Source organism: Chroicocephalus ridibundus, chromosome 2 (assembly GCF_963924245.1).
Source record: "Chroicocephalus ridibundus chromosome 2, bChrRid1.1, whole genome shotgun sequence".
Taxonomy (NCBI): Eukaryota; Metazoa; Chordata; class Aves; order Charadriiformes; family Laridae; genus Chroicocephalus; species Chroicocephalus ridibundus.
This window is the reverse complement of record NC_086285.1, coordinates 26,153,528-26,177,101: the sequence shown is the minus strand read 5'-3', so window position 1 is coordinate 26,177,101 and position 23,574 is coordinate 26,153,528. Positions and strand designations below refer to the sequence as shown.

Genomic DNA, 23,574 nt, shown 5'->3' with positions numbered 1-23,574 from the left:
CGAGCCGGGGGAGGGAGCGGGGCGGGGACGGGGCGGAGCGGGACGTGGACGGGACGCGTCTCGGGCGCGGGGCCTGGGCACCGGGAGGATGCGGCGGGGGAGGCGACGGCCGGCACCACCACCACCGAGGAAGGTAAGGGTGCTCCCGAGGACGCGGGAGCCGTTCCTGTTTCGCGGGGCTGCGGCGTGAGCCGCGCTGTGGGGGCCCGTCTGGCTCCTGGGCGCGGCCGGGAAAGTTCGAGGGGCGCTTCCCGGCCGTGAGGCGCGGAGCGGCGGACTGGCTGCCGCCGCAGCGGGAGGCGCTGGCGGCACGGGGCAGCTTCCCGCCAGTCTTGCTCCTCTGTCGGCCACGGGCTCCCTCCTCGCCGTGATGAGGCGGGGTAGCGCTGTGGGGGAGGCCGAGGCTGTGCGACTCGCTGTGCGGGGCCTGCGTTCGGCGGGGCGGGCGCGGCGGCCTCCCTCGCCGGGGTGGCGTGGCCGTGTGTCCCAGGGCGTCCCGGGATGAGGAGGAAGAGGGGGAGGGTGGGGCCGGCGGCGCTGGGAGAAGCCCGACCGAGGCCCGTTCTGTAGACCTGCACGCATTGGGACGGGGACGTGTAGTTGGACCCTGGGTTTGGCCAGGATCAGTTGGCTGGTGGTGCCTTCTGAAGCTGGTCGTCTTCATTGTCACAATCTTGCAACCCCGCCCTTCTCCATCCTCTGGTTTTTCTGTTCTGGAGTTATATCGCAGCTCTCGGGGCTGGCTGTTTCCCAGACATCCTCACCTCACCCTGGATTCAGGGCAGAGCACTGGCAGAGGGAGTTCTCCCACTGCTTATTCACCTGCGCCATCACCTGCTGCCCGGATGGCCCAGCCCTGCCTGTGCAGGGCCCTCCACACCGGCCTGTGACCCAATTCCAGTGTATCCCGGTACCTGTAAGGAAACCCAGGGAGCATGCCTTTCCCAGCTGCTCCTAAGTGATGGTTTTTTCTTCCTTTCAGAACATCCCAGCGTATGAGCTCTCACAAGTCACCACGTTGTTTATTTAATGCTTCTCAGTACTACTGTAGTGCAAATCAACAGATGTTTCTATTCGCATGTTACTTTCCAAGTACCACCATTAAATCATCTTAACTAATGCATTTATCTTAACTGAAGGGGAAAATGTGCATGCTGTTATTTATGTTGGGTTTTTCTAATATGTTTTCAGGTAGTGTGATCTCAGCAAAAACAATGGACTAAAGGTATGAGAAGCTGAAGACCTGTTTCTCCCAGAAGAGGTGAAGAAGCTAGAAACAGTAATGTTAAAAATCTTTGTGGAGGGATTAATCTGCAAAAAGCATATGCTTACTGATGATACGGAATGAAAGGGGGGTTCATTTGCAGATGAGGAAAATGATCAGCTAGAAGGTGCTGATGGCCAGACATGACCTTCTTTCTCAAATCTAACACGTGAAGTGATTTAGCCTCAGGAAGTTTTCCCTATCATTTTCATAAAATGTTGTGATTATAGGAATTGTCACTTTGTGTTAAACAGAAGGGTAAGCAAAGTTTTATGTTAAATCTAAAAACCTCTGCCTGCTTTTTGCAAAAACTGAAGACATATTCCTTTCAGACGCTCTGTGTTCGAGTGAGTTGTGCACCAGTTTGCAGCCCCACTGAAGTAAAACTAATTAAGTGAATCCATATTATAGTTTATTTTTATCAGCTTTGTTACTTGGGCTGTAGGCAAGACTGTTCTACTGCCAGGGGTGGGGGAAAGGAAAATCAGGTATTTTCTTGAAATCCCTGTGGAACTGATAGAAATGCAGTACTTTGTCATAGCACATTTTATAAATTACGGTGCTTGTCACTTTAGAATGGTTTGCTTTTTCAATTTCATATATTTTTTTAGAGTCCTAAAATTCTCTGGCCTTTTGTTTGGTTTGCAAAATGGTGAAGATACTTACAAAGTGGAAAAAAATTACATTATTTTGATTTTAAAAGTGGGTTACGGAAAAAGGTTATTTGTATTAAATCTATGTGTGTAGGATTTTTCCCTTTCATGAAAAGGAAGCAGAACAATTACCACATCCTGAACTTTAGCATGCTGTTGGATTATTTTTTTCTTTTTTTTTTTTCAACTGAACCTTTACTTCCTGTTTATTCATTGTTTCCAGTGATAAAATAAGGAGAGATGGGAAACCCAGAAAACATTGGAGATGCGTATGTTGCTGTGATTCGTCCAAAAAATACTGCTAGCCTGAATTCTCGGGAATATCGAGCTAAATCATATGAGGTAAAGCGATTTAAATTTTTTTATTCATTTTTTTAAAAGTTATTGTAAATATATAATAATATAAGAGAATATCTGACAATAAGATTGCTTAAATAATGTCTATGCAGTGCTCCATCCTTATGGTATTTGAACACTTCATGGTTTTATAAATGTTTGTGGTTCATTTAATTTCAGGGTCTTTTGCCCTGCGAGCTGCTCAGTACAAGGGTGCAGCCTTGTCTTTTTCTCTTTAACCCTACTGTTATAGAGGTCATTCTGACTTCACCATCCTGCTCCTCCACATTCAACACTTCATGAATTTTGTTACTGCTTTTACCAGTGGTACAATAAATATCAAAAAAAAAAAGTTCTGTGCTTGTTTCAGTTGTGCTTAAACTCCTTTGGTTTCATTATTGTTTCAAAGATTTTGTTGCTTGAAGTTCCCATTGAAGGCCAAAAGAAAAAAAGAAAGAAAGTTTTGCTGGAAACTAAATTGCAGGGAGGCACTGAGATAACCCAGAGCATCTTGGATTATGTATTAGAAGCCACCAAACCAATTTCACCAGCCAATCAGGGTATTAAAGGTAAAAAGATTTTAATCTGATTTATTGTTGATAGCTCTATAAAAATATTTTAAAAATTAAATGGACATGGAACGGTTGTGCAAAAGCATGAAATTAGTTTTAAAAAGGAAGATATGTTTTGAGGTTCATCAAAGAAGTATACAGCTAAGATCTTTAATTTACCTTTGTTTCCCTTTACCTGTTTAGAGAGTTTTAAATTGACTCTCTCAGAGGGCCCAAGCATTAATATGCACAGCTTAGTGTGGCCACTGCTGAAATACGCAGCAGAGGTCAGAAATGCAAACAAAATGCTGAATTCTGTAAAGGCAGAAGGGAGGATAACATGGAAAATACTGTCGTACCATTGCATGAAGAAAGCATTCATCCTAACATGGAATACAGCGTGCAGCTGTGCTTTCCCATTTCAAAAAGAATCTTGTTTAACTTATTTGGGGGTGAATGCTACAAAAAATCAGGAATATAGAAAAGTTGCTATGAAAAAAGGGGTACAGTCATGTCATTTTTCATGTTAATGGGTGTATACGTCTTTATGTTCTTTATTTTTTCATATGTATTTGGATTGTCTTAGCTTGCTTTAGATTATAGCTCATAATAATCATAATTTTCTTCCTAGAAATTAGGAAGATTGAGTCTGGTAAGCTTTCAGATAGCCAACTCTAGATTGGTTGGGTTTTTTGTTTGTTTTGTTGGTTAATTAATTATTTTGTTTTTTTTTAATACTGTGCTAGGAAAGCGCGTAGTGTTAATGAAGAAGTTTCCTCTTGACGGAGAGAAAGCAGGCCAGGAAGCATCACTTTACATTGTTCCAACTGTTGTGAAAGGTAACATTGAGTATAATTTATGAATGTGCACCCATTTTAGCAGAAGTCCAGTTGAGGGTTAATGAAAAATTTTTATGAATATGCTATATGGCTTTTTCTGTATTTAAGCGTTAAAAGTTGCATTCAGGTGGAAACCTCTCTGAATACTTTAAAACTTGAAAAAGTTACTTAAAATTAAGGAAAAAACCTTGGGTTTAATGTATTGCCTTTGTTTCTATAATGATAGCACACTTTTATCTTAAGCTATATTTGTTCACTTGATTATATTTCAAAACATATGCATTAACTTGTATAGAATTTACTGAATGCAAGTGTAAGAAAGACATCCTATTCAGTCCAGTGTTCTTCACTCTAAGAAAAGTGCTTATTGAAGTCTGTAAACAGTTTTGTTTGAATAAGGAATGGTGAAAAAAGTCTTTAGAAGGCAAAGTAAATTGTTTGTCAGGAAAGTATTTTTTTAAAAAAGCCTGAAGTAAATGTCTCTCTGCTTTTGGGGAAACTCCTTCGTTTTTGCCTTACTGATAGGCCTTAAGGATAAAAACTATGAAATAAATAGCATTGTGGAGTTACCAACAGCAGCAAATACCTCTTATAGTCCTGAGTCCTGTTCTTTTTTTTTGGCAACAGTATACATTTAATATTAATTATTCAGATGAAGCTGATCACACTGATGGAATAGTAACTGAACACTTTAAGGTTTTTTAGGCTACCGTGTTGAGTTGTGAATTGTTACATAAGGATTGCATATAATTTCTATCAATTATCATTAGGAAAAAAGTTAAATTAGTCTAAAGTTACACTATACTCTCAGTTAGGAGCGTGTAACTACAAAAGATACAGAAGGGAAAATATGATTCTTCTCATCGATGCGTCTTCAGAGTATGTTTCCTTTTTAGATAATACAAAATATGCATACAGTCCTGGATGCCCTGTGTTCTACTGTTTACAAGACATCATGAGAGTCTGCAGTGAATCCAGCACCCATTTTGCCACGCTTACTGCAAGAATGTTAATTGCCTTGGATAAGTAAGAAATGCCATCATTAAAAATACATTGAAATAGAAGTTAAATGAGATCATTTTTAGATGTAGCGCATAGTTTTTATAGCGTTCGCATGATTAAAAAGGAAATCGTTGTGATATCATGTTATTTGCTTCATGTTTATCAGAAACTTAAACCTTGACAACAGATTTCTAAGTCTTTCTAAAAGATTCTTTTTGCAAATCTTTTGCTTATCTAAATCAAGTGGCTTTTTGGAAGTTCTTGCTCACAGTGAATGTTTTGCAAAATCATGTAAAATACAAATGATTAATCTTCTATATGTGACATAATTTGCGTCTTTAAGAGTATTTGCCAGAGTGTAGCAAAAATGTCCTGTTAATTGTATACCATTAAGATTTGCATTTAAATTAAACCTCCCTTTAGAAAGGGAGTGCGTCTTCCGCAGCTACACAAATTTATTTGCAGTAGGGAATTAACTTTTGGAAAGGTGATTAGTTGTTTAGCCAGATTTATAGTAGTTTGAAAATTGAATATGTAAGCAGTTTTTTGGTCTTTTTTATGTACCCTTAACAAAGAAACACGAGACTTGCTTATGTATGAACTTACTTGCATTCTTAAGCTAGCTGAAACTCTTGGCTAACATGAAGAATTTTAAGTTATAGGCTATTACCTAAAAAGGTTCTGTTTTACAGTTTGTTAGTAGAGTCATAATATTTCCTTGTATACCGTCATGCCAGTCGTATTTATTTGCTGCTTAATGAATGGCTTCAGAATTCAAGCTCTGCTTAAAATGTGTTATGAGATTTACAATTGTGGCAGAAGCCTTTGAAGTATAATAGAAAATAGTTTATATTGATTATTCTCTATGTACATAATCTGAAACAAGACTTCTCAAAGATTCAAACCACCGTAACTAATTTATATGCCAGCTGTTCAGAGAAAATGACTGAAAATGCCTCAGAGAGGCAAGAGGGTGTCTAATGCACAATGACCACAATTTTACAGTCCTCCTCCTTCCCAGCAGGACCGTGAATAAGTGAAGGGAATATTGCTTTTGCAGCACATGATAGCCTGGATCTGGGTCTTAAAAGTCCACATTCTGCCGTCTTTGCACATGGTTCTGCGCCAGACAAGATCCACGTGGTCTGTCAGTGGATCTAGCTTTCCAAAGCATGTACCTCTCTTTCTTGTATGTGTCCAGGCTAAATCATTAAACGGAATTTATTGTATTCCAGCAAAGTACATGTTTATCTTAAGCTTGTGAGAAACTACACGCAGAAACCTAAATATAAACCTGGCTTTAGACCTTAGTTAAAATGTGCCCCATTCAACATAACACTAAAATAACTTAGCAGTTCAGTGAAAATATATTTATCCAAAAATTGAAATTAATAACTTGTTCTGAGCCCTGTGTTATATTGCCTATGTGGCAGGAAAAAATGCAGCAGGTGTACAGTGCTGACTTTCTCCAGTAGCTCAGAGTAAGAGGGCTCTAAAGCCTTTCTATACTGTCAGTACGAGTGCACTTAGAAGAGAATAATCTTCAGCACAGCCTTGTGAAAAGGCGGGTGGGTAGCCTATGTAAAAGAGACTTGGCAGTTTGGAAACTGGACCTTCTGGTTTTTTACCTTTTCCCATCTCTCCCTCATGAAACACAGGTACTGAAACTCAACCTTAATAAAACTTCTTTAAGTTTCAAAATGTGTATGTTGAGAGTAGTAATACTGATAAACTGAAAGTAAACAAAACGGTGACATGTTAGTGTGGTTAAGAGTTCTGGCTATAACCAGTTTTAGTCTTTCCTTAGTTTATAATTTCCTTGTCTTCAAGAGTTTGCATCTGCAGGAAATGTGTTTGAGCAAATACATTTGGTTAAAAATTTCATGTTTGGGGATTAATTTAGTGCTATAAAATTGGCTGCGCACATTATAATTAACATTATTTTTTTAATTATCATACATGTGACCCTTAGTCAAACAAAATAATGGACAGATATGACCAAAATAGTCCTTTTCTACCTGAAAATTAATTATTTGGCCATTCTCTTCTGCAGGTGGTTGGACGAACGGCACACCCAGTCTCACTCTATCCCAGCTTTATTCAGACCATCTCCTCTTGAGAGAATTAAAACAAATGTAATAAACCCTGCCTATGCTATAGAACCTGGTCAAACAGAGAACTCATTACACATGGGCTATACTGCCCTGGAAATAAAGAGTAAAATGCTGGCATTGGAGAAAGCAGATATGTGTATCTATAATCCTTTGTTTGGATCTGACCTTCAGTATACCAATAGGGTAAGGACTATACTTTCATTTTATATTTGTGAAACATACATACATTTCCATTTTAGAGTTAATTCATTTATTTGCTCTGAGTGTGTGCTTTATGCCTAATATAATCAGATTTCTTCATCACACACTTCCTGCTAAATGGTTTTTCAAATCCTCACATTTGAATGCCATTCTCTTCAATTACAAAATGTTACTGTCATAACAAAAGAGAATATCCAGCCTGGATGGGGGATTGTTTAGCCAAATCTCAGTAAGATATTTTTTCAGTTGTGTTTAAATTATGTCTTCACAGGTTGACAAAGTGGTAATAAATCCGTACTTTGGCCTTGGAGCCCCAGACTATTCAAAGATTCAGATTCCTAAAAGAGAAAAGTGGCAACGTAGCATGAGCAGTGTCACAGAGGACAAGTATTATGTTATATTCCTTTTTCATTAATGGATATTTTTGTTTTATTACATTATAGTAGTACTTGGTAGACTTGGTCAGAATGAGATTCCTATTACTTCAGGGCTTTACTGTATAAATACATATTTAAAAAAAATTCAATTTGAAATGTCTCAGTACTGAAATGCAACAATTAAAGGAAAGATCAAGAAAGGTTTAAATTATAAACATTAGGGAAGCGTTTCTTAGCATAATGAATACAGCTGTGGCTTGACTAATGCATGATGAAAATACTAATTGTGTGAATACTGGCACATTTTAGATGCATGAGTGTCATTTTTATTCTTCATGTAGATCTACATTTAGTGCTATGTTAGTAATTTTAAAAAGGTCGATCTCAAATATTCTGAACTGTATTTTCCTCCTGTTTCCCCTTTTAATTCATAGGGAACACCAGTGGGTAGATGATTTCCCTCTTCACCGCAGTGCTTGCGAAGGCGACTCTGATTTACTAAGCCACCTTCTGGATAAAAAGTTTTCTGTTAATCAGTTAGACAGTGACCACTGGGCACCTATCCATTACGCATGCTGGTGAGTCAGACGAATATAGTTTTGCCAATCAAATGCATTCTTGCTATTATGATTCTTTAGCGCTAATCATTTATGTAATTTATCATACGGGCTCAACAATGAGAAATCATAAAAATGCTAGGCTTTTTACACTTTGACTCTAATGTATGTTAGTGTTAACCTTCTGGAGAGCGAAAGATTGCTTCAGGTTTTGAGATAATTTCAATCTGAATGGTTTCAGAGGAGACCAGCGTTTGTCTGTTGCCTCTGATATCTGTCCTGAAGCATCTGTTCTAATTCCTGTTGGAGACACTGGGTCTAGTTTAGCATGGTAACTTTTACACTCTTTGTTGGTTAAAGGCCGTGAACAGTTTTGCAGCACAGCAATGGCTGAGCTGAGCACATTTTGGTGACAGTAAAGCTTTGAGTGGGAAGCTGGACTAGGTGATCTACAGAGGTCAACTTGTCTGGCTATAACTCTGTGATGATTTCATTTGCAAGTGCTTGAGAGCTTTCCTCAGTTGTTGTAAAAATGCGTTTGTTTTATCTTTAAAGATAGTCTTCTGTATTTATAGTAGTGTCTGATGATATCAATAACATGAAAATCAAATTTGGCTATTAAAAAAATAATCTGATTTTTTAGCATTTGTCAGAAAGTTTGCATAAACAGTATACATAAGATTTACTCATCATCAGCGTGAGGAATAAGAGTCCTCAGGATCCATCTGCATGAGAATCAGAAGCTTTACTCTGATTCTCACAGGCAAGGCTGAACTCTGTTTTGCCATGACTGAATGGCAACTACCCAAACTTAGCTAGTTTAAAGCAAGGTTCAGTTTGTCTATAATTAATCCAATAAATGGTTACTAGACCAATGGTTACCAAAGAATTGCAGAACTGACGCTAATTTCTACAAACTTATTAATGTTCCATTGTTTTGATGTCATTTCAAAGCTAAAATCTCTTGAGCATGGAAATACGCTTTTCCATATTTAGGACTATGTGAAAAAAGATTTTATTTTACAGTTGTTGTGTCTCTTCTGCTTTAAACCTGTCTGCAGGTATGGAAAAGTTGAAGCCACTCGAATGCTGTTGGAGAAAGGGAAATGCAATCCAAATCTTTTGAATGGCCAACTTAGCTCTCCTCTTCATTTTGCTGCTGGAGGTGGGCATGCTGAAATAGTACAGATTCTACTAAATCATCCAGAAATTGACAGAGTAAGTTCTGTTTGTGTATAAAAATAGCAGTTTCAGCAACAGTTTCTAGCTTATGTATGTGAAATATTTTGTGTCCAGATCACAATGTGTAAACACAATGACCCTGTTGAGAGATTACCAAAAAATGGCTAAATATTTTTCATTACCTCTACTTTTCCCATTGTATATCAATTAAATGTTTGAACCCTAGGATCAAGGATTTTAATTATCTCAAAAAATGCTTAAATGTTTACCTGTCTCCAGTGAAAACAACGTATTATCAGTGTTTCTGTTTATGTTGGTAGCACATTATGGATCAACAAGGAAGATCTCCACTGAATGTCTGTGAAGAGAACAAACAGAATGAGTGGGAAGAAACTGCAAAACTGCTGAAGGAAGCCGTAAATAAACCTGTATGAGGTTATTTTCTAAGTAGCTTAAAGTTTATATTTAATTTACTCATAATCTTGTAGAAGAGCTAAGGTCACTTATAGCTCTTATTGGAAATGTGCAGTACACTGAAATTCTTAGTGTAAATATCGACAAGCGGACATTTTGTCTCTTTAAATGTTTCTGTCTATATTTATTGCTCAAGAAATATATGTCAGACTTTAAATGTGATGTTTTGATTTACTTTCAGGAGCATAGAACCGTAGGGTTGGAAGGGACCTCTGGAGATCATCTAGTCCAATGCCCCTGTCAGAGCAGGGTCACCTTAGAGCAGGTCACACAGGAACGCGTCCAGGCGGGTTTTGAATGTCTCCAGAGATGGAGACTCCACCACCTCTCTGGGAAGCCTGTTCCAGTGCTCTGCCACCCTCAAAGTAAAGAAGTTCTTCCTAGCATTACATCAGCTACCCATTTTGTATCTCCTTTTGATCGCAGAACCACTAGCTTGCTTTACGCATTGTCCTATGTTGATAAACACGAGCATTCAGCTGGCTAAATGTAGGCTTCTACAAAATAGGCTTCACATCAGTGTAGGCTTTCTTAGCAGTCAGTGGAGATCTAGCCAGGATAGTAAACAAAATTTACGATGCAATTCCTGTCATCCTGAAGTAGATTTAAAATTAGACAAATGATATAAACACACTTGTTTCTTTTCTTTGACTTCAGATGCAACTTGTATCTCTGTAGGTAGGTGGCAGTAAACCTCTCAGTTTTCAAGAGGTTTTAAATTATCTTCATTTCACTCTATGTGAATAAATCTCCCAAAATAATTAATGAAGGAATTGACCTCCTTTATTTTAGGGATCTTATGCAGTTGATCAAATGGTATCTGTGTGTCTAATGACTCTAAAAGACTAACGCACACATTTTAAGTAGATTTCACAGCGTAATAGGTGGTATTATTTTGTCACTTATTACTATTGAATTAATATATCAAAATAAAAAAAAAGATATAAATTACAGCAATAGGAGTCACAGTAACTACTGCAGCAAAAATAGACGGGATGTTTTCCATTCCAGCCTCATTTTCAGTCAGTTGTCATTTTCCAAGGCATTAATTATTTTTTTCCAGAAGTTTTTAGGATTGATGTCTCAGTTCTTGACAACTAAGTAGATTTGAAGAAGGGAAATAACAAACTCCCGCAACTTTTTTATTCAAGCAGCTGAAACATTTAGCCTGTTAGATGAAAACAAGAAGTTTATTTGATTTATGACTTGGGTGTATATTCTTTAAGTACCTTATTTACACATAAGTACGTCTTTCAGAAGACATACTCTGGGCCCACATGCAATTCAGTGAAAGCTAAGGGAGTTCTGAAGGGGAAATTATTTATTTTTAGTAATACTATAGAAGTGCTAAAAGATCTTAGTGAGATTTTATTCTTACTGTGCTGGGGTCTGTGTAAAGGGTGGCACTTCCCTCTGAAAAATAAGTCTTTTTAGTATAGACTAATGAGGGGAATAATTCATAACCTGCCAGTAATAGTGAGGTGGATGTTTTGGGATATGCATAGGCAGTTGTGGCCAAATCCCTCAGGGAACTTCTAAATGTCTACTTGCCTTTGAGTTCAACAGAACTGAAGTCCTCACAATATCAGTAAGATCTTTCTTGGAGTTATTGTGGTAAGAAGCACAGTATAAGAACTTGCCTAGGACATGAAACAAGACTTTTGATAAATAGTAAATATGCAGGAGTTGTGCAGTGTTCTTTTACTTAACAGTATGGATGTTGCTGAATTATGGTAAAATTGCTTTCCTCTTCAGAAGCTCCAACAGAAAGGATTTTGGCAAGTTCTTTGTTTAATATGCTTACATTTTTATGTAGTATGAAAAGGCACGAATTTATCGTATGGATGGGTCATATCGCTCTGTTGAGTTGAAACATGGAAACAATACTACCGTACAGCAGATAATGGAGGGGATGCGTTTGTCTCAAGAAACTCAGCAGTACTTCACTATCTGGATCTGTTCTGAGAACCTCAGTAAGTAATAAGATCGTTGTACTTGAAGTTTATCATAGTTTTGTTTTTTTTTGTTTCTGCTTGCCTTTAGAAAAAAAATAGTATTTTCTCAGGAAAATAGGAAACGTGCTCTCTGACAATTCTGTACTAACCTCTTCCAGTCAGCTTTTACAAGCCATCCTTTCGGAATTAATTTGTATCTAGACTGCCTGTTAATACACTTTGCCCTTGCCAGAGACTCTGTAATCCCTGTAGGCCTCATTCTTCACATCTTTTGCGTAGGGAGTGAAACCAATTTTTCTATTTCCTCTGCTTAAGCTTTCCTCCAGTAGATCAACTCTCAGCCTTTGCAGTCTGATCTCTCCAAACTGTGCTTTCAGAGCTACAGAGAGACTCTCCATTTTGGTACCCCCAATAGTTCTGACCCCGTGACATCTAGAATGTATTGCATCTAGAATGTTTTTCACCTAGGAAGATGGGGCTAGTCCAAATTGCCTTTCTGTTACAGGGCACCTTTGCTGTCATCGTCCTTGCTGCTAACTTACCCTGATTTTGGTGTTATTTTTCTTCCCAGAGTATCTGAAATTGGATGCATTTTACCAACATTTAATCGATTTAAAACAAGTAATTAAAGTAAAGCTGATCTATGTTTCTTCATTAGGCCCTTTAATTATATGCGTTTTCATGTGTTTTGCACCAAAATTATTTTTGATAAACAAGTTTTCAGATATATTTGATGGGAGGGAATTCTGATGCAAAATGTCATTACTACATTTGCTGTATTTTTTGGTATTTCTGATGGGAGTAAAAAGTATATTGTAGTTTGAGATATGTAGCAAAAGATAAATAGAACCACAAAAGAGTCAATGATTGTGATTGTGTTTTGTGAGAAGACGTGGTAAACAATACTGCTGCCACAAGATAGCTATGGGACACATTATAATGGATTTACAAAGCACAATTCAGGTCTGGTAGGATACTGTGTTGACAGTACCGTTAACACAGAAGCTTTGCATTCAAAATTTTATTTACTGTTGTCAATCATCCACAACAGTGGCATTGTTACTTTTTTTTTAATAATCTATAAATATTGCAGGAAATCTTTTCTTCATTCTTTTTTAATCTTTTTCTCCCAGTGTCAGGCCATTTGCCTTTTTACTTTGCTGTGTGCCATGTGACTACTGTAGCCCTCAATTAAACAGAAATGTTTTTGTCTGCAAGAAAAGGAAGTGTTTGAGTGTTGAAGTCTTGCTGCTTGTGCCTTTTCTAAATACATATGTCATGTTTTACTCAAATCATTGAAATACTACCCTTGCATTTGAGGGGAAGAGATCACTGATAATGTTGTTTGTTTGAAAACAAGTAATTCTCTAGATGTTTAGCCTAAGTTTGAAAATTAGTCAGCTTCTGATTTACGGCTTCAAACAACTAATGGATGAGATTCATTATAAAATGTATTTCTTGCAGTTTGTGTACAAATATAAAGACCATAGTTTTCTTGTTTGTAGGATGGATAATGCTTTTCTGTAGTTGAAGGTAAGGTGGATAAGTTGAGTGAACAGATTATTCTCAGTGAAAAGATGTTGCTCTGTGACGTGTCCTTTGAGGTTTTTCATACAATGTGAAATGTCACAATGTAAAAGCCAGAGCAGTGAGGATGAGCCAGATGCAACCTTCTGGTTCCTCACTACTAGAAAACAGGCAAGCAATAGTCGCAAGGACATGCAGGGTAAGTGAATGAGCATAACTGAAGGTAGGGACTCTAGTACATAGTAGGACTGTAGCTGAAAGCTCTGTATTCATTTGTCAGCTCTCATATACGCACAAGGACATGAAAGATTGAATGACTGTAGCCTGTTAAGAATCAAGACATTTTACAGATTAAAAAAGAATGTCTGTTCTGAAAAGATTATGGGTTATATAGCTCCAAAAATGGCAAATACATTTATAAGATAAACTATATCTGTATTTTTCTGTCACAACTAAGATTATTGGACTTTCTCCCATAATACTTGAAAGAACAGTCTGTAATGTTTTATTATTGTGTTTTTAAGGTCTGTCTTGGTATTCCATTAAATCTTTAAATACCACTTCACTAGTGCATTTAGTGAATTGTTAGTGAGAATTTTGTCAATAAATCCATATTTTCAAAACTTTTTACATATAGTAGTTCAGAAAACATAGGGAAAAATGTTTGTTAATGAGTCCTCAGTTTCAGATACTCTGGTTTTGGTGCAGTATTTAATCATATATATGTGTGTGTGTTCTGGGTTATTCTGTTTATTTATAAAAAAATCCTGTTATTTTTCAGGCCTCCAACTGAAGCCATATCACAAGCCTTTGCAGCATATTCGAGATTGGCCTGAAATATTCACCGAGCTGACAAACTTGGATCCTCAAAGGGAAACTTCACAGCTTTTCCTAAGAAGAGATGTGAGACTTCCGCTGGAAATAGAAAAAAAGGTCTGTACTGAGAAGTGATAGCATGAGTTCATGGTCAGAGTCAGAACACTTTGACCATCAACACTCGGTGTGTTTAATGACTGGAGTAATTTCCAAACTTATTTTCTCCTTTTCTGTAACAGTTTGAGTCTTCAGGTTCCTCCTCTCACCTTCCTGCCCTTTCTCTCTTTTTCACCTTCCCAGCTGTCTGGTTTCTCATAAGTCTGTGGGCCTCTGTCTCTATCTGTCTGTCGTACAGCTAAAAACAGCCTGCCCCATTTTCTGTCTCTTCCTTGTGCTGTGATTTTTCAGATATTTAATTGGTCAGTTTCAATGGGATTATTGAAACATATTATTCAAAATGGATGCATGGGTAAAAAAAACCCCACAGATGTCTGTATTTCTGTGAATTTCTGTTTAGGTGTGGTATGCTAGTCACGTTTAATTTGTAAATGTGTTAGATCAGTGAAGTGTTGAATTAAATCAATGAAAATATGTCATTTTTTCTATTACAAAGCATTACTAAAATGTACAGTTCAGTCAGGATCACACCTTTGTCTTCTGTCTCCAAGTTGGTTTCTAAGCTCATTTTCTTTTACAAAGAAATCATATTATTTAAATCTTTTCAACAGATTGAGGATCCGTTGGCTATTCTTATCCTTTTTGATGAAGCCAGATATAATCTACTGAAAGGTTTCTATACATCACCTGATGCCAAACTGATCACATTGGCAAGTCTGCTTCTACAAATAGTCTATGGAAATTATGAGAGCAAGAAACATAAACAGGGCTTTCTAAAGTAAGTATGTGTGTTTAAAACTAAAAAGTATGGGTTTAGATTAAGTAATTTTAGATAGCACTTAGTATGTAAACTCTCAAATTTTAGGTAGGACGTATTTATTATTTTTATCCATCGCTGAGCTCAAGTTCAGAGTAATTGCATAACCCTCATAGCACTAATAGAAGCTGGACATGGAGTCTGAAAAATATATTAATCTTAATTATTACAGTCCCAGGCAGAGAGATGGAGGTTCTGTAAGTCTATACTGAGATTCAGTAATACCGAAATGAGTAAGAGTATTCATGTGGATGAAGATTTTTCACAGGACTGAGATTTTGGACAATGCTGAAGAAACCTCTTACTATGTGCAGTTAGATCAACTTCAGGGACTGGCTATCTGCCCTCTTTGAAGAAGACAGACAATGCAGAGATATTATTTCTGTTCTCTCATTTGTACGTGAACTGCTATACTAAATTGGTCAGAAATGGAGCACCACTAGGGCTCTGCCAGATGGTGCTTTTCTCTCCCCTTCTCTCTGCTTGCCAGCACAACAGTAGCTGAGCTGTTCTTGGTATGGCTTTTTCCTCCCACGTGCCTTTCTACGGCAGTATTTGAGCACATCAGGATTCCAGTTCTCTATGGTGTGTGCACCTTCCCTCCACCCCCTACCATCTCCCTCTCAATTCATTCATGTAACAGCAGCTGTGCTATTCTGGAATGCTGCTATACTTCCCATCTCTTCTCATTCACAGCATCAACTGAGCTGTCTTGGCTTGCTTTTTTTGGTTGTATTCTCAGCCATCAGTAAATCAGGGTGCATTTTCTGCTACAGTTAAACGCTGATGTAAGTGTGGGTTGACTCTGAAAGGGCTGACTGTACTGACTGCGCTTGTTCATTCCTTTCTCTTCTGCTAGGTGTAGAGACTGCAGCATTACAGAGTAAGCTAGGTGAATGAGCCCACTGAATGGAAGATTTTTCGGTGGGCTGTTCAGTCGGTTCAGCTGTTAACCCATCTTGTCCTGCAGTTATGCAGTTGGTAGATGGATTATAAAGAGAACTGGGTTTAAGTGGGACTGCTCGCCTGCAGGAGTCTGCAGTTAAACACGGCTGGGTTTAATACAGAACTACGCCCTGCTGAATCCCAGCAGCTGCAGGGCCGTGTTTCTTTCCACACTGAGGCAAACCAGCAGCGTGGTTCTCAGTTGCTCCTGCTCAATGGAAGTGTTTGACTCTATATACAGGACTAGTCTAGTTTGGGCCAGATAAAGAGCTTTGTGGACGTTTGGGCATGCTTTCCACCCATATTCAAATGAAGACGTTGGAAAATATCTTGCCCTGTTCTTCTTCAGATAGATGAAGAGATGTATATTCTGAATTTTCTTGTCTTTAACAGAAATGTTTATTAAAAGACAGATCATTATATCCAGGCTATTGTTGGTATGACCTTAAAGATCTGGATGCATTGTCCTGTGCAGGGTTTTTGCTTGGCACATCATATGTGCAGTTACTGACTAAATAGATGGCATCACTGGATTTTTGAGACTTAATTGTGCGTAAAAGCAAACTAGTAAAGACTTCCTTTTAGTGTTTTTTGTATTCTGTGTTTGGGTTTTTTTTTTAAAGGCACTTTATGTAAATAGCTTCACTTCCATGTCATATAATGTATAACTTTAATGGAAATTAATTAGGCCAAGTCCTTGGTGGTGCTGAATACAGCAGTGAAGGGTAAGCTGTCATCTTTTCTGAGTATGTGATATTCTGGTGTAAATGGCTATTTGTATACAAACTGGCTTCCAAACTCTAATTCACCAAACTGGTCTGTTATCAAGTCAGAGTCATGTGCTCTGCTGCAAGCATTTCCTCTCCCTGCCACGTCCGGGATGCATAACACAAAGTGTGTAACACAAAGCTGGATCTCCGTTAACTGAGAATCACTCTGTATCTTAGGAAGCCTCAGCTTACATCTCAGGAAAGCTTCTCAGCTGATGAGACAAGATAAAGTAGGAGCTGACTGTCTACCTCAATACGCGACTTGAAGATACAAATTGGCAGACGTTGTTCTTTCTTCTTACTTTGTTTACTGATTCTGCTTTTTTTTTCTCTTAGTGAAGAAAATCTTAAATCTATAGTACCAATCACTAAACTCAAAAGTAAAGCCCCTCATTGGACAAACAGGATACTTCATGAATACAAGGTGAGATAAATAATAGAAAATCTTGTCTTAATGTTTTTTGGCCCTTTGGTTGACAGTTAATGAAGAAAAATACTGGTATATAAAGCTAAAAATGTGTATGTTCTGAATTTTTGGGATGGGTTGTTGGAATGCTGGTTTTCTTGTGTACTTACAATTGATCTGTGTGTTAGAAGCAAATATAATTGTCATCTGTTCATTTATCTTCCATGTTCACTGTGTATTGGGGATACCGCTAATTCAGGCATACATGTAAAAAAGTCTGTCTGACTTCTATTTTCACGTCTGCTTGTAGCCATAGATCCACAAAGTCCTTTTTGCCAGTGTAACTTCTATGTTAGGAATCTGATAGTGCTGCTGTTGCGTGCGTGTGCGCGCACACAAACTCCTTTGACTAGAGCAGTTAATTGAGCAAAAATTTTAAATGTCGACTTGGCTGCTTCTATAAAAGACATCGAACCGAGGGCTGTGGATTCCAAATGGGGTCAGAGGGACCTGGAGATTAAATTTGTGAACTTCATAAAAAATTTTGGAAAAAGTCAGAGGTAGAACTATACTGACTGACATGCATCACTAACGGTAGCTGCCAGGAAACACTGCACAGGCACCCAGGGGATGTTTTCAGGTCTTGCCCCTCTTTTGAGATGAGATTACTCAATCAAAAACTTTCTCTTGGTGCCTACACCTTTTTTTGACAGAAATCAGCAGATCGTTCCTGTTCTTTCTAATACAGATGAAGTAGGGAATGGTGGTGGTCTTTCTAAGACTACAATATAGCATAGTAGTCTCTACGCTTTCTTCTATCAGATAATATGTAAGAATGAGCATATCTTTCTTAACTTGAGCTCTTAGGCCATTATTTTGGGGTATGAGGTAAGGGGAAAGGATTTGCAATCACTTGTTCCAAGATATTAATATATTTTACGTTTTCAAAACGACTATGTAGAATTCAGATAAGCTGTAGTGCAGAGTGTGGATCCAAAGAAGTTGGTCCCATCCAACACACCCACAGTTATGGCCCCCTGACTGTTCAAGACTTGTGTTCTCTCTCGTGCCAGTGCCTTCTCATCTCCTGTGTGGCCCAGCCAAGATTTTTGTTTGTTAGGGTACTTTACATCAGTCTGTTTTGAGGCGGCGGCTCTCTAGCGATCCTTTGTTGTGACTGTTTCACTCTACTGAAGAGGAGAAACAGAGGCCTGTCTCGTTCTGAATGAAGGCTCCACTAAAGACAAGAAATGTGCACCTCTGTTTTGCTTAGAAAAGAAAAATATCCATGATTTTTGGGGAGAGGTACTTGCTCATCTTACCATGCCTCACTGGATTGGACCCCTTAAAGGAGGAAGAATGCTCAGTTTTAAGGATTGTGATGCATTTAGTGTCAGATGGGTGTGTAGCTGCTTATCCCTGCTAAATCTGACGTTCTTCTGAGAGAGGCAAAATTGTGGGGCCCTGCAGAGGTTATGTGTCTGTGGCTCAGATTTCTGAGGCTCATACATGCACCTGCTTTCTGTCTCAGTCTCTTTTGGCATCTGAACCTTTCTGTGCCTCTAGGGTTTAAGGTAGATGTAGAAGATGGTTGCTGGGACAGCACTTTGGGAATACCTGTTTAGTGGGTATTCCACTAAATAGTGGACTTTCTTCAAACAACCACAACTATTTGGGAAGAGTTGTTGATTGCCATTGTTCTTTATTTCTAGAATCTCAGCACCAGTGAAGGTGTAAGTAAAGAGATGCATCACCTTCAGCGCATGTTCTTGCAGAATTGCTGGGAAATTCCTACTTATGGAGCGGCTTTTTTCACAGGACAGATATTCACCAAAGCAAGTTCAAGTAGCCATAAAGTCATCAAAGTGTATGTAGGAGTAAACGTAAAAGGGCTGCACCTCCTCAACATGGAAACAAAGGTCAGCTTAAGTGAACTGCCAGTGATAACTGTTAAGCTTAATACTGTTCTCTTAAATTCTTTGTGCTACTAGTCATTTCACATCTCACTGTTTGGTTAAACTTGACTGTGAAGATTTCCAAGATTTTGGTAAGATCTTTATAAGATACTACTAATAGAAAGCCTTGTATTTTTCCACTTGACTACATAAGCTACAATTAGATTGTGAAAAATACTGTTTTAAGTCAGAGTCCTGTCTAAGTGAACTAAGGAAAATTCAGTTTGTAAGTATGGAGAATATTTCCTGAGTGACAGTTTCCTGCATTTCATTGTAGGCTTTACTCCTCAGCCTAAAATACGGTTGCTTTATGTGGCAGCTGGGAGATGGAGATACGTGTTTTCAAATCCACAGTCTGGAAAACAAGATGAGCTTTATTGTGCATACCAAACAGGTAAACATTGTCATTTATCCACCATGTTCAATTTTATTTTTTTTCTACACTAGATAGATGCCTCATCTCTCTTGAGATTGACCACCCTTTTACAGTATAAAAGAAGCCCAAGCCAAGCCCCCACAAAAATGATCTTAAAACTTTCTTTTTAATATTTCGGAATGTTTGCTTGTTTTCCTAGTATGTGAAGCCTTTAGGGTTCAAAATACATAAAATGCATCTGTAATCATTAGGGTAAACTTTTTTTTTAAAATGAAACCGTTTGTTGCTTGTGCCCAATCCCTCAAACTGCAAGGGTAATTCCAAATATGGCAAGAATCACAGAGTTAGAGCTGGTAACTTTGCTATCAAAACTAGTGGAGTTTGAGGCTGGATAAAACTGAGGGTCTGTAAAGGCCGTGTTATAAAGCAGCTCCTCTGATTGCTACCAGCAACTTTTGATAGTGTTTGTGGATGTCTAATGGATAACGCTTGTTCTACCCGTAGTCTGCATCAGTGGTAATATGCCATGTTAAAATGCATTGTGACAAAATTACAGCTTTGAGTATCTTGCATACTGTGACAGTAGTTGCTTTTGATTCTTATGTATTAAGCTGGTTATACGGGACATAATCGAATATTTTGAAAAACACTTTCTGGCAAAAATCTAGGTTTTATTTTCCTTGTTTCTGAAATGATGCAACTTCTAACTTACTGTTTTTATCTACCTGTATTTGTCATATACTTAAGTTAGTTGTGTCATAATTCTGAAATGCTGCTATAATTTAATTGTATACCTTTATATAGGCGGGTCTCGTCGTAAAACTTCTGATGAAATTAAATGGCCAGTTAATGCCAAGTGAAAGAAATGAATGACGGAAATGAACAACAGTGACAAAACAGCATTTTATGGCTAAGCAAAAACCCACTCGTTTCTCATCGTAACAGAAGACTTCCATGTACATGAATTTTACACAATACAAAAGTCAATTTGTACAGTTTTTTAACTTTGTACAGAAGCTGCATGGTTTATTTTTTTAAAAAAACCCTATACAATATATCTATTATTTTTATAAATACTTTTGTGTTTCATATATAAGCTATTGTAGGGCTTGAGCTTAATGAATAGAGCTAATGAAATGTAAATGGTTTACTGAGTTGGACGAGCATGAATCAAGTAAGGCTTTTGTTCCCAGAGGACTATGGGACTACCAGTGCCGTTAAGCAAGTCTCAGTACACCTGTTTACCTTTCGTGTCATTCTGTGAAACATCAAGAAGGTTGTATATGTTACAGTATTTTGTAGACACACTTTATTTTTAAGATACTGTTGATAAGTATGCTTAAAAGCCTCGTTAGACCTTTGAGCAACTACTTTTGATAAACTCTTGTTTTTTATTTGTTTTCTGACAAACGTTATAGCTGGCTTTATTTTTACTCGTAACTTTCTCATACTTTGTATTCATATTTATTCTAAAATATTGCATGAGGATGTCAAAAGGGAAATACTTTAAATAATTCAGAAGCCATATTAAATGTTTAGCATGCTTGTTTTTTTAAAAAAATGGATTTTTACTTTTGCTGTGCAATACAAAATGTGTATATGGAGGAGGGGGAGATACAGATTTACAAATGAATCTTACTCAGAGGACTTCAGAAAGTTTAATAAATCTTACCCTGGAGTGCAACACATTTGCCGTAACGATAACTCATATAGGAGGTACTAAGTTATTTCTGGTAAACTAATTTTCCTACTCATTACTTCAGTTTCTTGAGGCTACAAGCAGTGCAGGATGCAGGAATGAAGATTTATAATGTAAGGAAGCCAGATGGAGTTTGTAAGCATTCTGCCTGCTCTTTGCAGAGTCAGGATTGGGTCTCAACAGGCTGGGTCCCAAGTGTAAGGTGGGACCCTATGCAGTCTGAAACACATTCTTGTATGTTAAAGTAGTATCCATAAAACAAATCTTTAAAAGTTCTGGTTGTATTTCAGGGTTTTAAGTGCACTTGACTATTTCTTCCATGTGAACTGCATGCTAAAACAGTGTGCAATATTTTGTAAAAAAGTTAAAAAAAAAAAAAAAATTAGCACCTGCCTCTAAGTTTTCAAATAAAAGTTAAAATGAATGTTAGGAACTGCTGTTGTGTAGTAACTTCACTCATACCTTACTACTAGTAAGTGCAGTTTAAGAAATTAAAGTAGTAAGCAGTTAAAAAAAGCAAACAGGAGACTTGTGTATTTTGTAATCTTCTTAGCAAGCTATCCTTTTCTATTTAAACTTCTCTGGCACAAACAACAGTAAATTTTCATGGATTGTTATATTTTACTTAAGGTAAATAATGCAACAGTCAGGTCCTTCATAATGCATCCTTGCTATTACTTGGCACTGGTATCGGAAATACACTTCTCTACATAGCACTTTGTTAAAAAAAATAGAGGAAAAATGTTAAAATGTGTCAGCTGCATATTTAACAATAGTATTAATATGCCTTATTGCTGTATAGTTCTTTCTGCTAAATTCTTATTTATTACTACCTAATAAATTGTTTGCAATAAGTCATGTTTACTGTTTTTTATTATTGCAGCCAGCGTGAAAAGTGCCATCAAATGTCTTACCAAGCAGGTGTTATTTCCAAACAGCAGTATTTTGTAACAGGCTCATCTTTGCAAGATCAGCAACATCATCAGAGAGGATCATAGGGAGGGTCCTGTGGTGACTGTAAATTAAGGAAGTGCATCTCGGAAACTACTCAGGAATTCATCAGGAAAACTGGAACCTGATAGTCACGGCAAACCAAACGTTTGCAGATGTTGCGTGTCAGTGGAGTCGTTAAGTAGCGAGAGCTCAGTTACGCAGTCCTAGCAGCCTTCTGGCACCTGGGTACATTGGAGTTTCCACTGTGTTGCTGTGACAAGGAAGGTGAGTACAATTCTTTCACCTAAAAGTGGGGAAATGAAAACTCGTAACAGAGAGAAGTCCCACACTAGAGAGAACGCTAGTAACAACCTTCCTATCTGCACCAAACAAAAAAACAAAAAGGAAAACAAGCTGCAAGAATGGCAAGTCTGAAAATTACGCCTTTGTAAGCAAGAGATGCTCAGCTCAACTCTTATGAGGAATACTCCAGCCAGGCAGCGTAAGGCAAAATAGCACCTGAAAATTTAAAACAGTGAAAAACAGGCACAATTTTATCAAGTGACCTAATTAATCACTAGACTAGCGTGCTGACCTGAGGACTTTAAGTGCAGGCCTCGCTTCGGGTGAGGAGTGGACCCACCTAATATTGGGTGCCTTTTGCCATGGTGAAGCAAACCTGTGTGATTTGAGGTTAGTGACCGTGTTGCCAGGGCTTGGTGCTGAGATGGGGTGCCAGCCTCCTTTCTCCCCCATTGGGAGCTGTTTGAGTTCAGGGGCTGCTTCTGCCTTCGGCATGGGGAAGGCAGTGGCTTGTCCGAGAGGAAGGCATTGGTCCTGAGGGGAAGCCCTCAATGCAGCCCAGATGTCCTCCTGCTGCTGCCTTGGTGCCAGGGAAAAGTTATTCTAGAAAGGCAGGGGTCTGCCTACCATTGTTAGCTCACAGCCAGATATGCTTCAGAAAATAGGCTGTTACTGAAAAATTGCAGGTACAGCTTCAACAGAAACAGTGTTCATGGCTTGCAAAGGTCCTGCTTAACCTTTAAGCTTTTTTATTAATGTGGGGCAGGATATTATAATAACTTTGTACAACTTTACCCCATCAGCAGAAAGACTAATATTGAACTAGGAAAAAATGTAGATGTATTTGAGGGACTCATGTTTGAAGACTTGTAGGTAGATTTATACCATCTCACTCTATAAGGGAAGAGGAAAAGATGAACTAATACCTTTGGTTTGTCAAGTGAGGCTGGGAAAACACTGTTTATGATGATACATCTCTAGTAGCAGGAGAACAAAATTTTAATGTAGTAAATTAAAAGTTTAAAGCAGGAGGAACATACAAACAGCTCTAGAGAACTGCGGAATGTCTGCGAAGCTGAGCAGTGTCATCAAGCAACAAATCACACATTTCTGATGTATGTTTTGTGATCTGTAGTCTATTTTCTGGAAAAACAAGGTAATAAAGTGGCAAGCACTGCAGTAAAATAATGCCTTTTTTTGGGTAAACAAAAGTGGGAGACTTTGTAAATGTGGAAGAATTCTAGATTTTTATCAAGATGTCTTACAAGTGCTAGCTCAGTAAACGTATTACTCCACATATGTTTCACTTGCGAGTTTCTCCCCATGCAAGTTTCTCCCCATGCATGTTTCTTGTGTTTATCTCCACCTGAGTCCATACCCACATATGTTTATCCCCATGTGAGCT

The 23,574-nt window shown here is 38.1% G+C and overlaps 1 protein-coding gene across 1 annotated transcript; it reads left to right on the top strand.

The window, feature by feature from the left end:
* Nucleotides 1-15: 15 nt before the first annotated feature.
* KRIT1 (KRIT1 ankyrin repeat containing) lies at nt 16-21,798 on the top strand. The gene is made up of 18 exons (XM_063324817.1): nt 16-133; nt 1,192-1,261; nt 2,141-2,259; nt 2,663-2,822; nt 3,551-3,643; nt 4,540-4,669; nt 6,699-6,942; nt 7,232-7,347; nt 7,772-7,915; nt 8,956-9,112; nt 9,397-9,504; nt 11,367-11,523; nt 13,814-13,965; nt 14,577-14,743; nt 16,834-16,921; nt 18,616-18,822; nt 19,136-19,252; nt 20,039-21,798. The coding sequence occupies exons 3-18, from the start codon at nt 2,158-2,160 to the stop codon at nt 20,105-20,107; spliced, it is 2,211 nt and encodes a 736-aa protein (XP_063180887.1). The 5' UTR covers nt 16-133; nt 1,192-1,261; nt 2,141-2,157; the 3' UTR covers nt 20,108-21,798.
* Nucleotides 21,799-23,574: the final 1,776 nt, after the last annotated feature.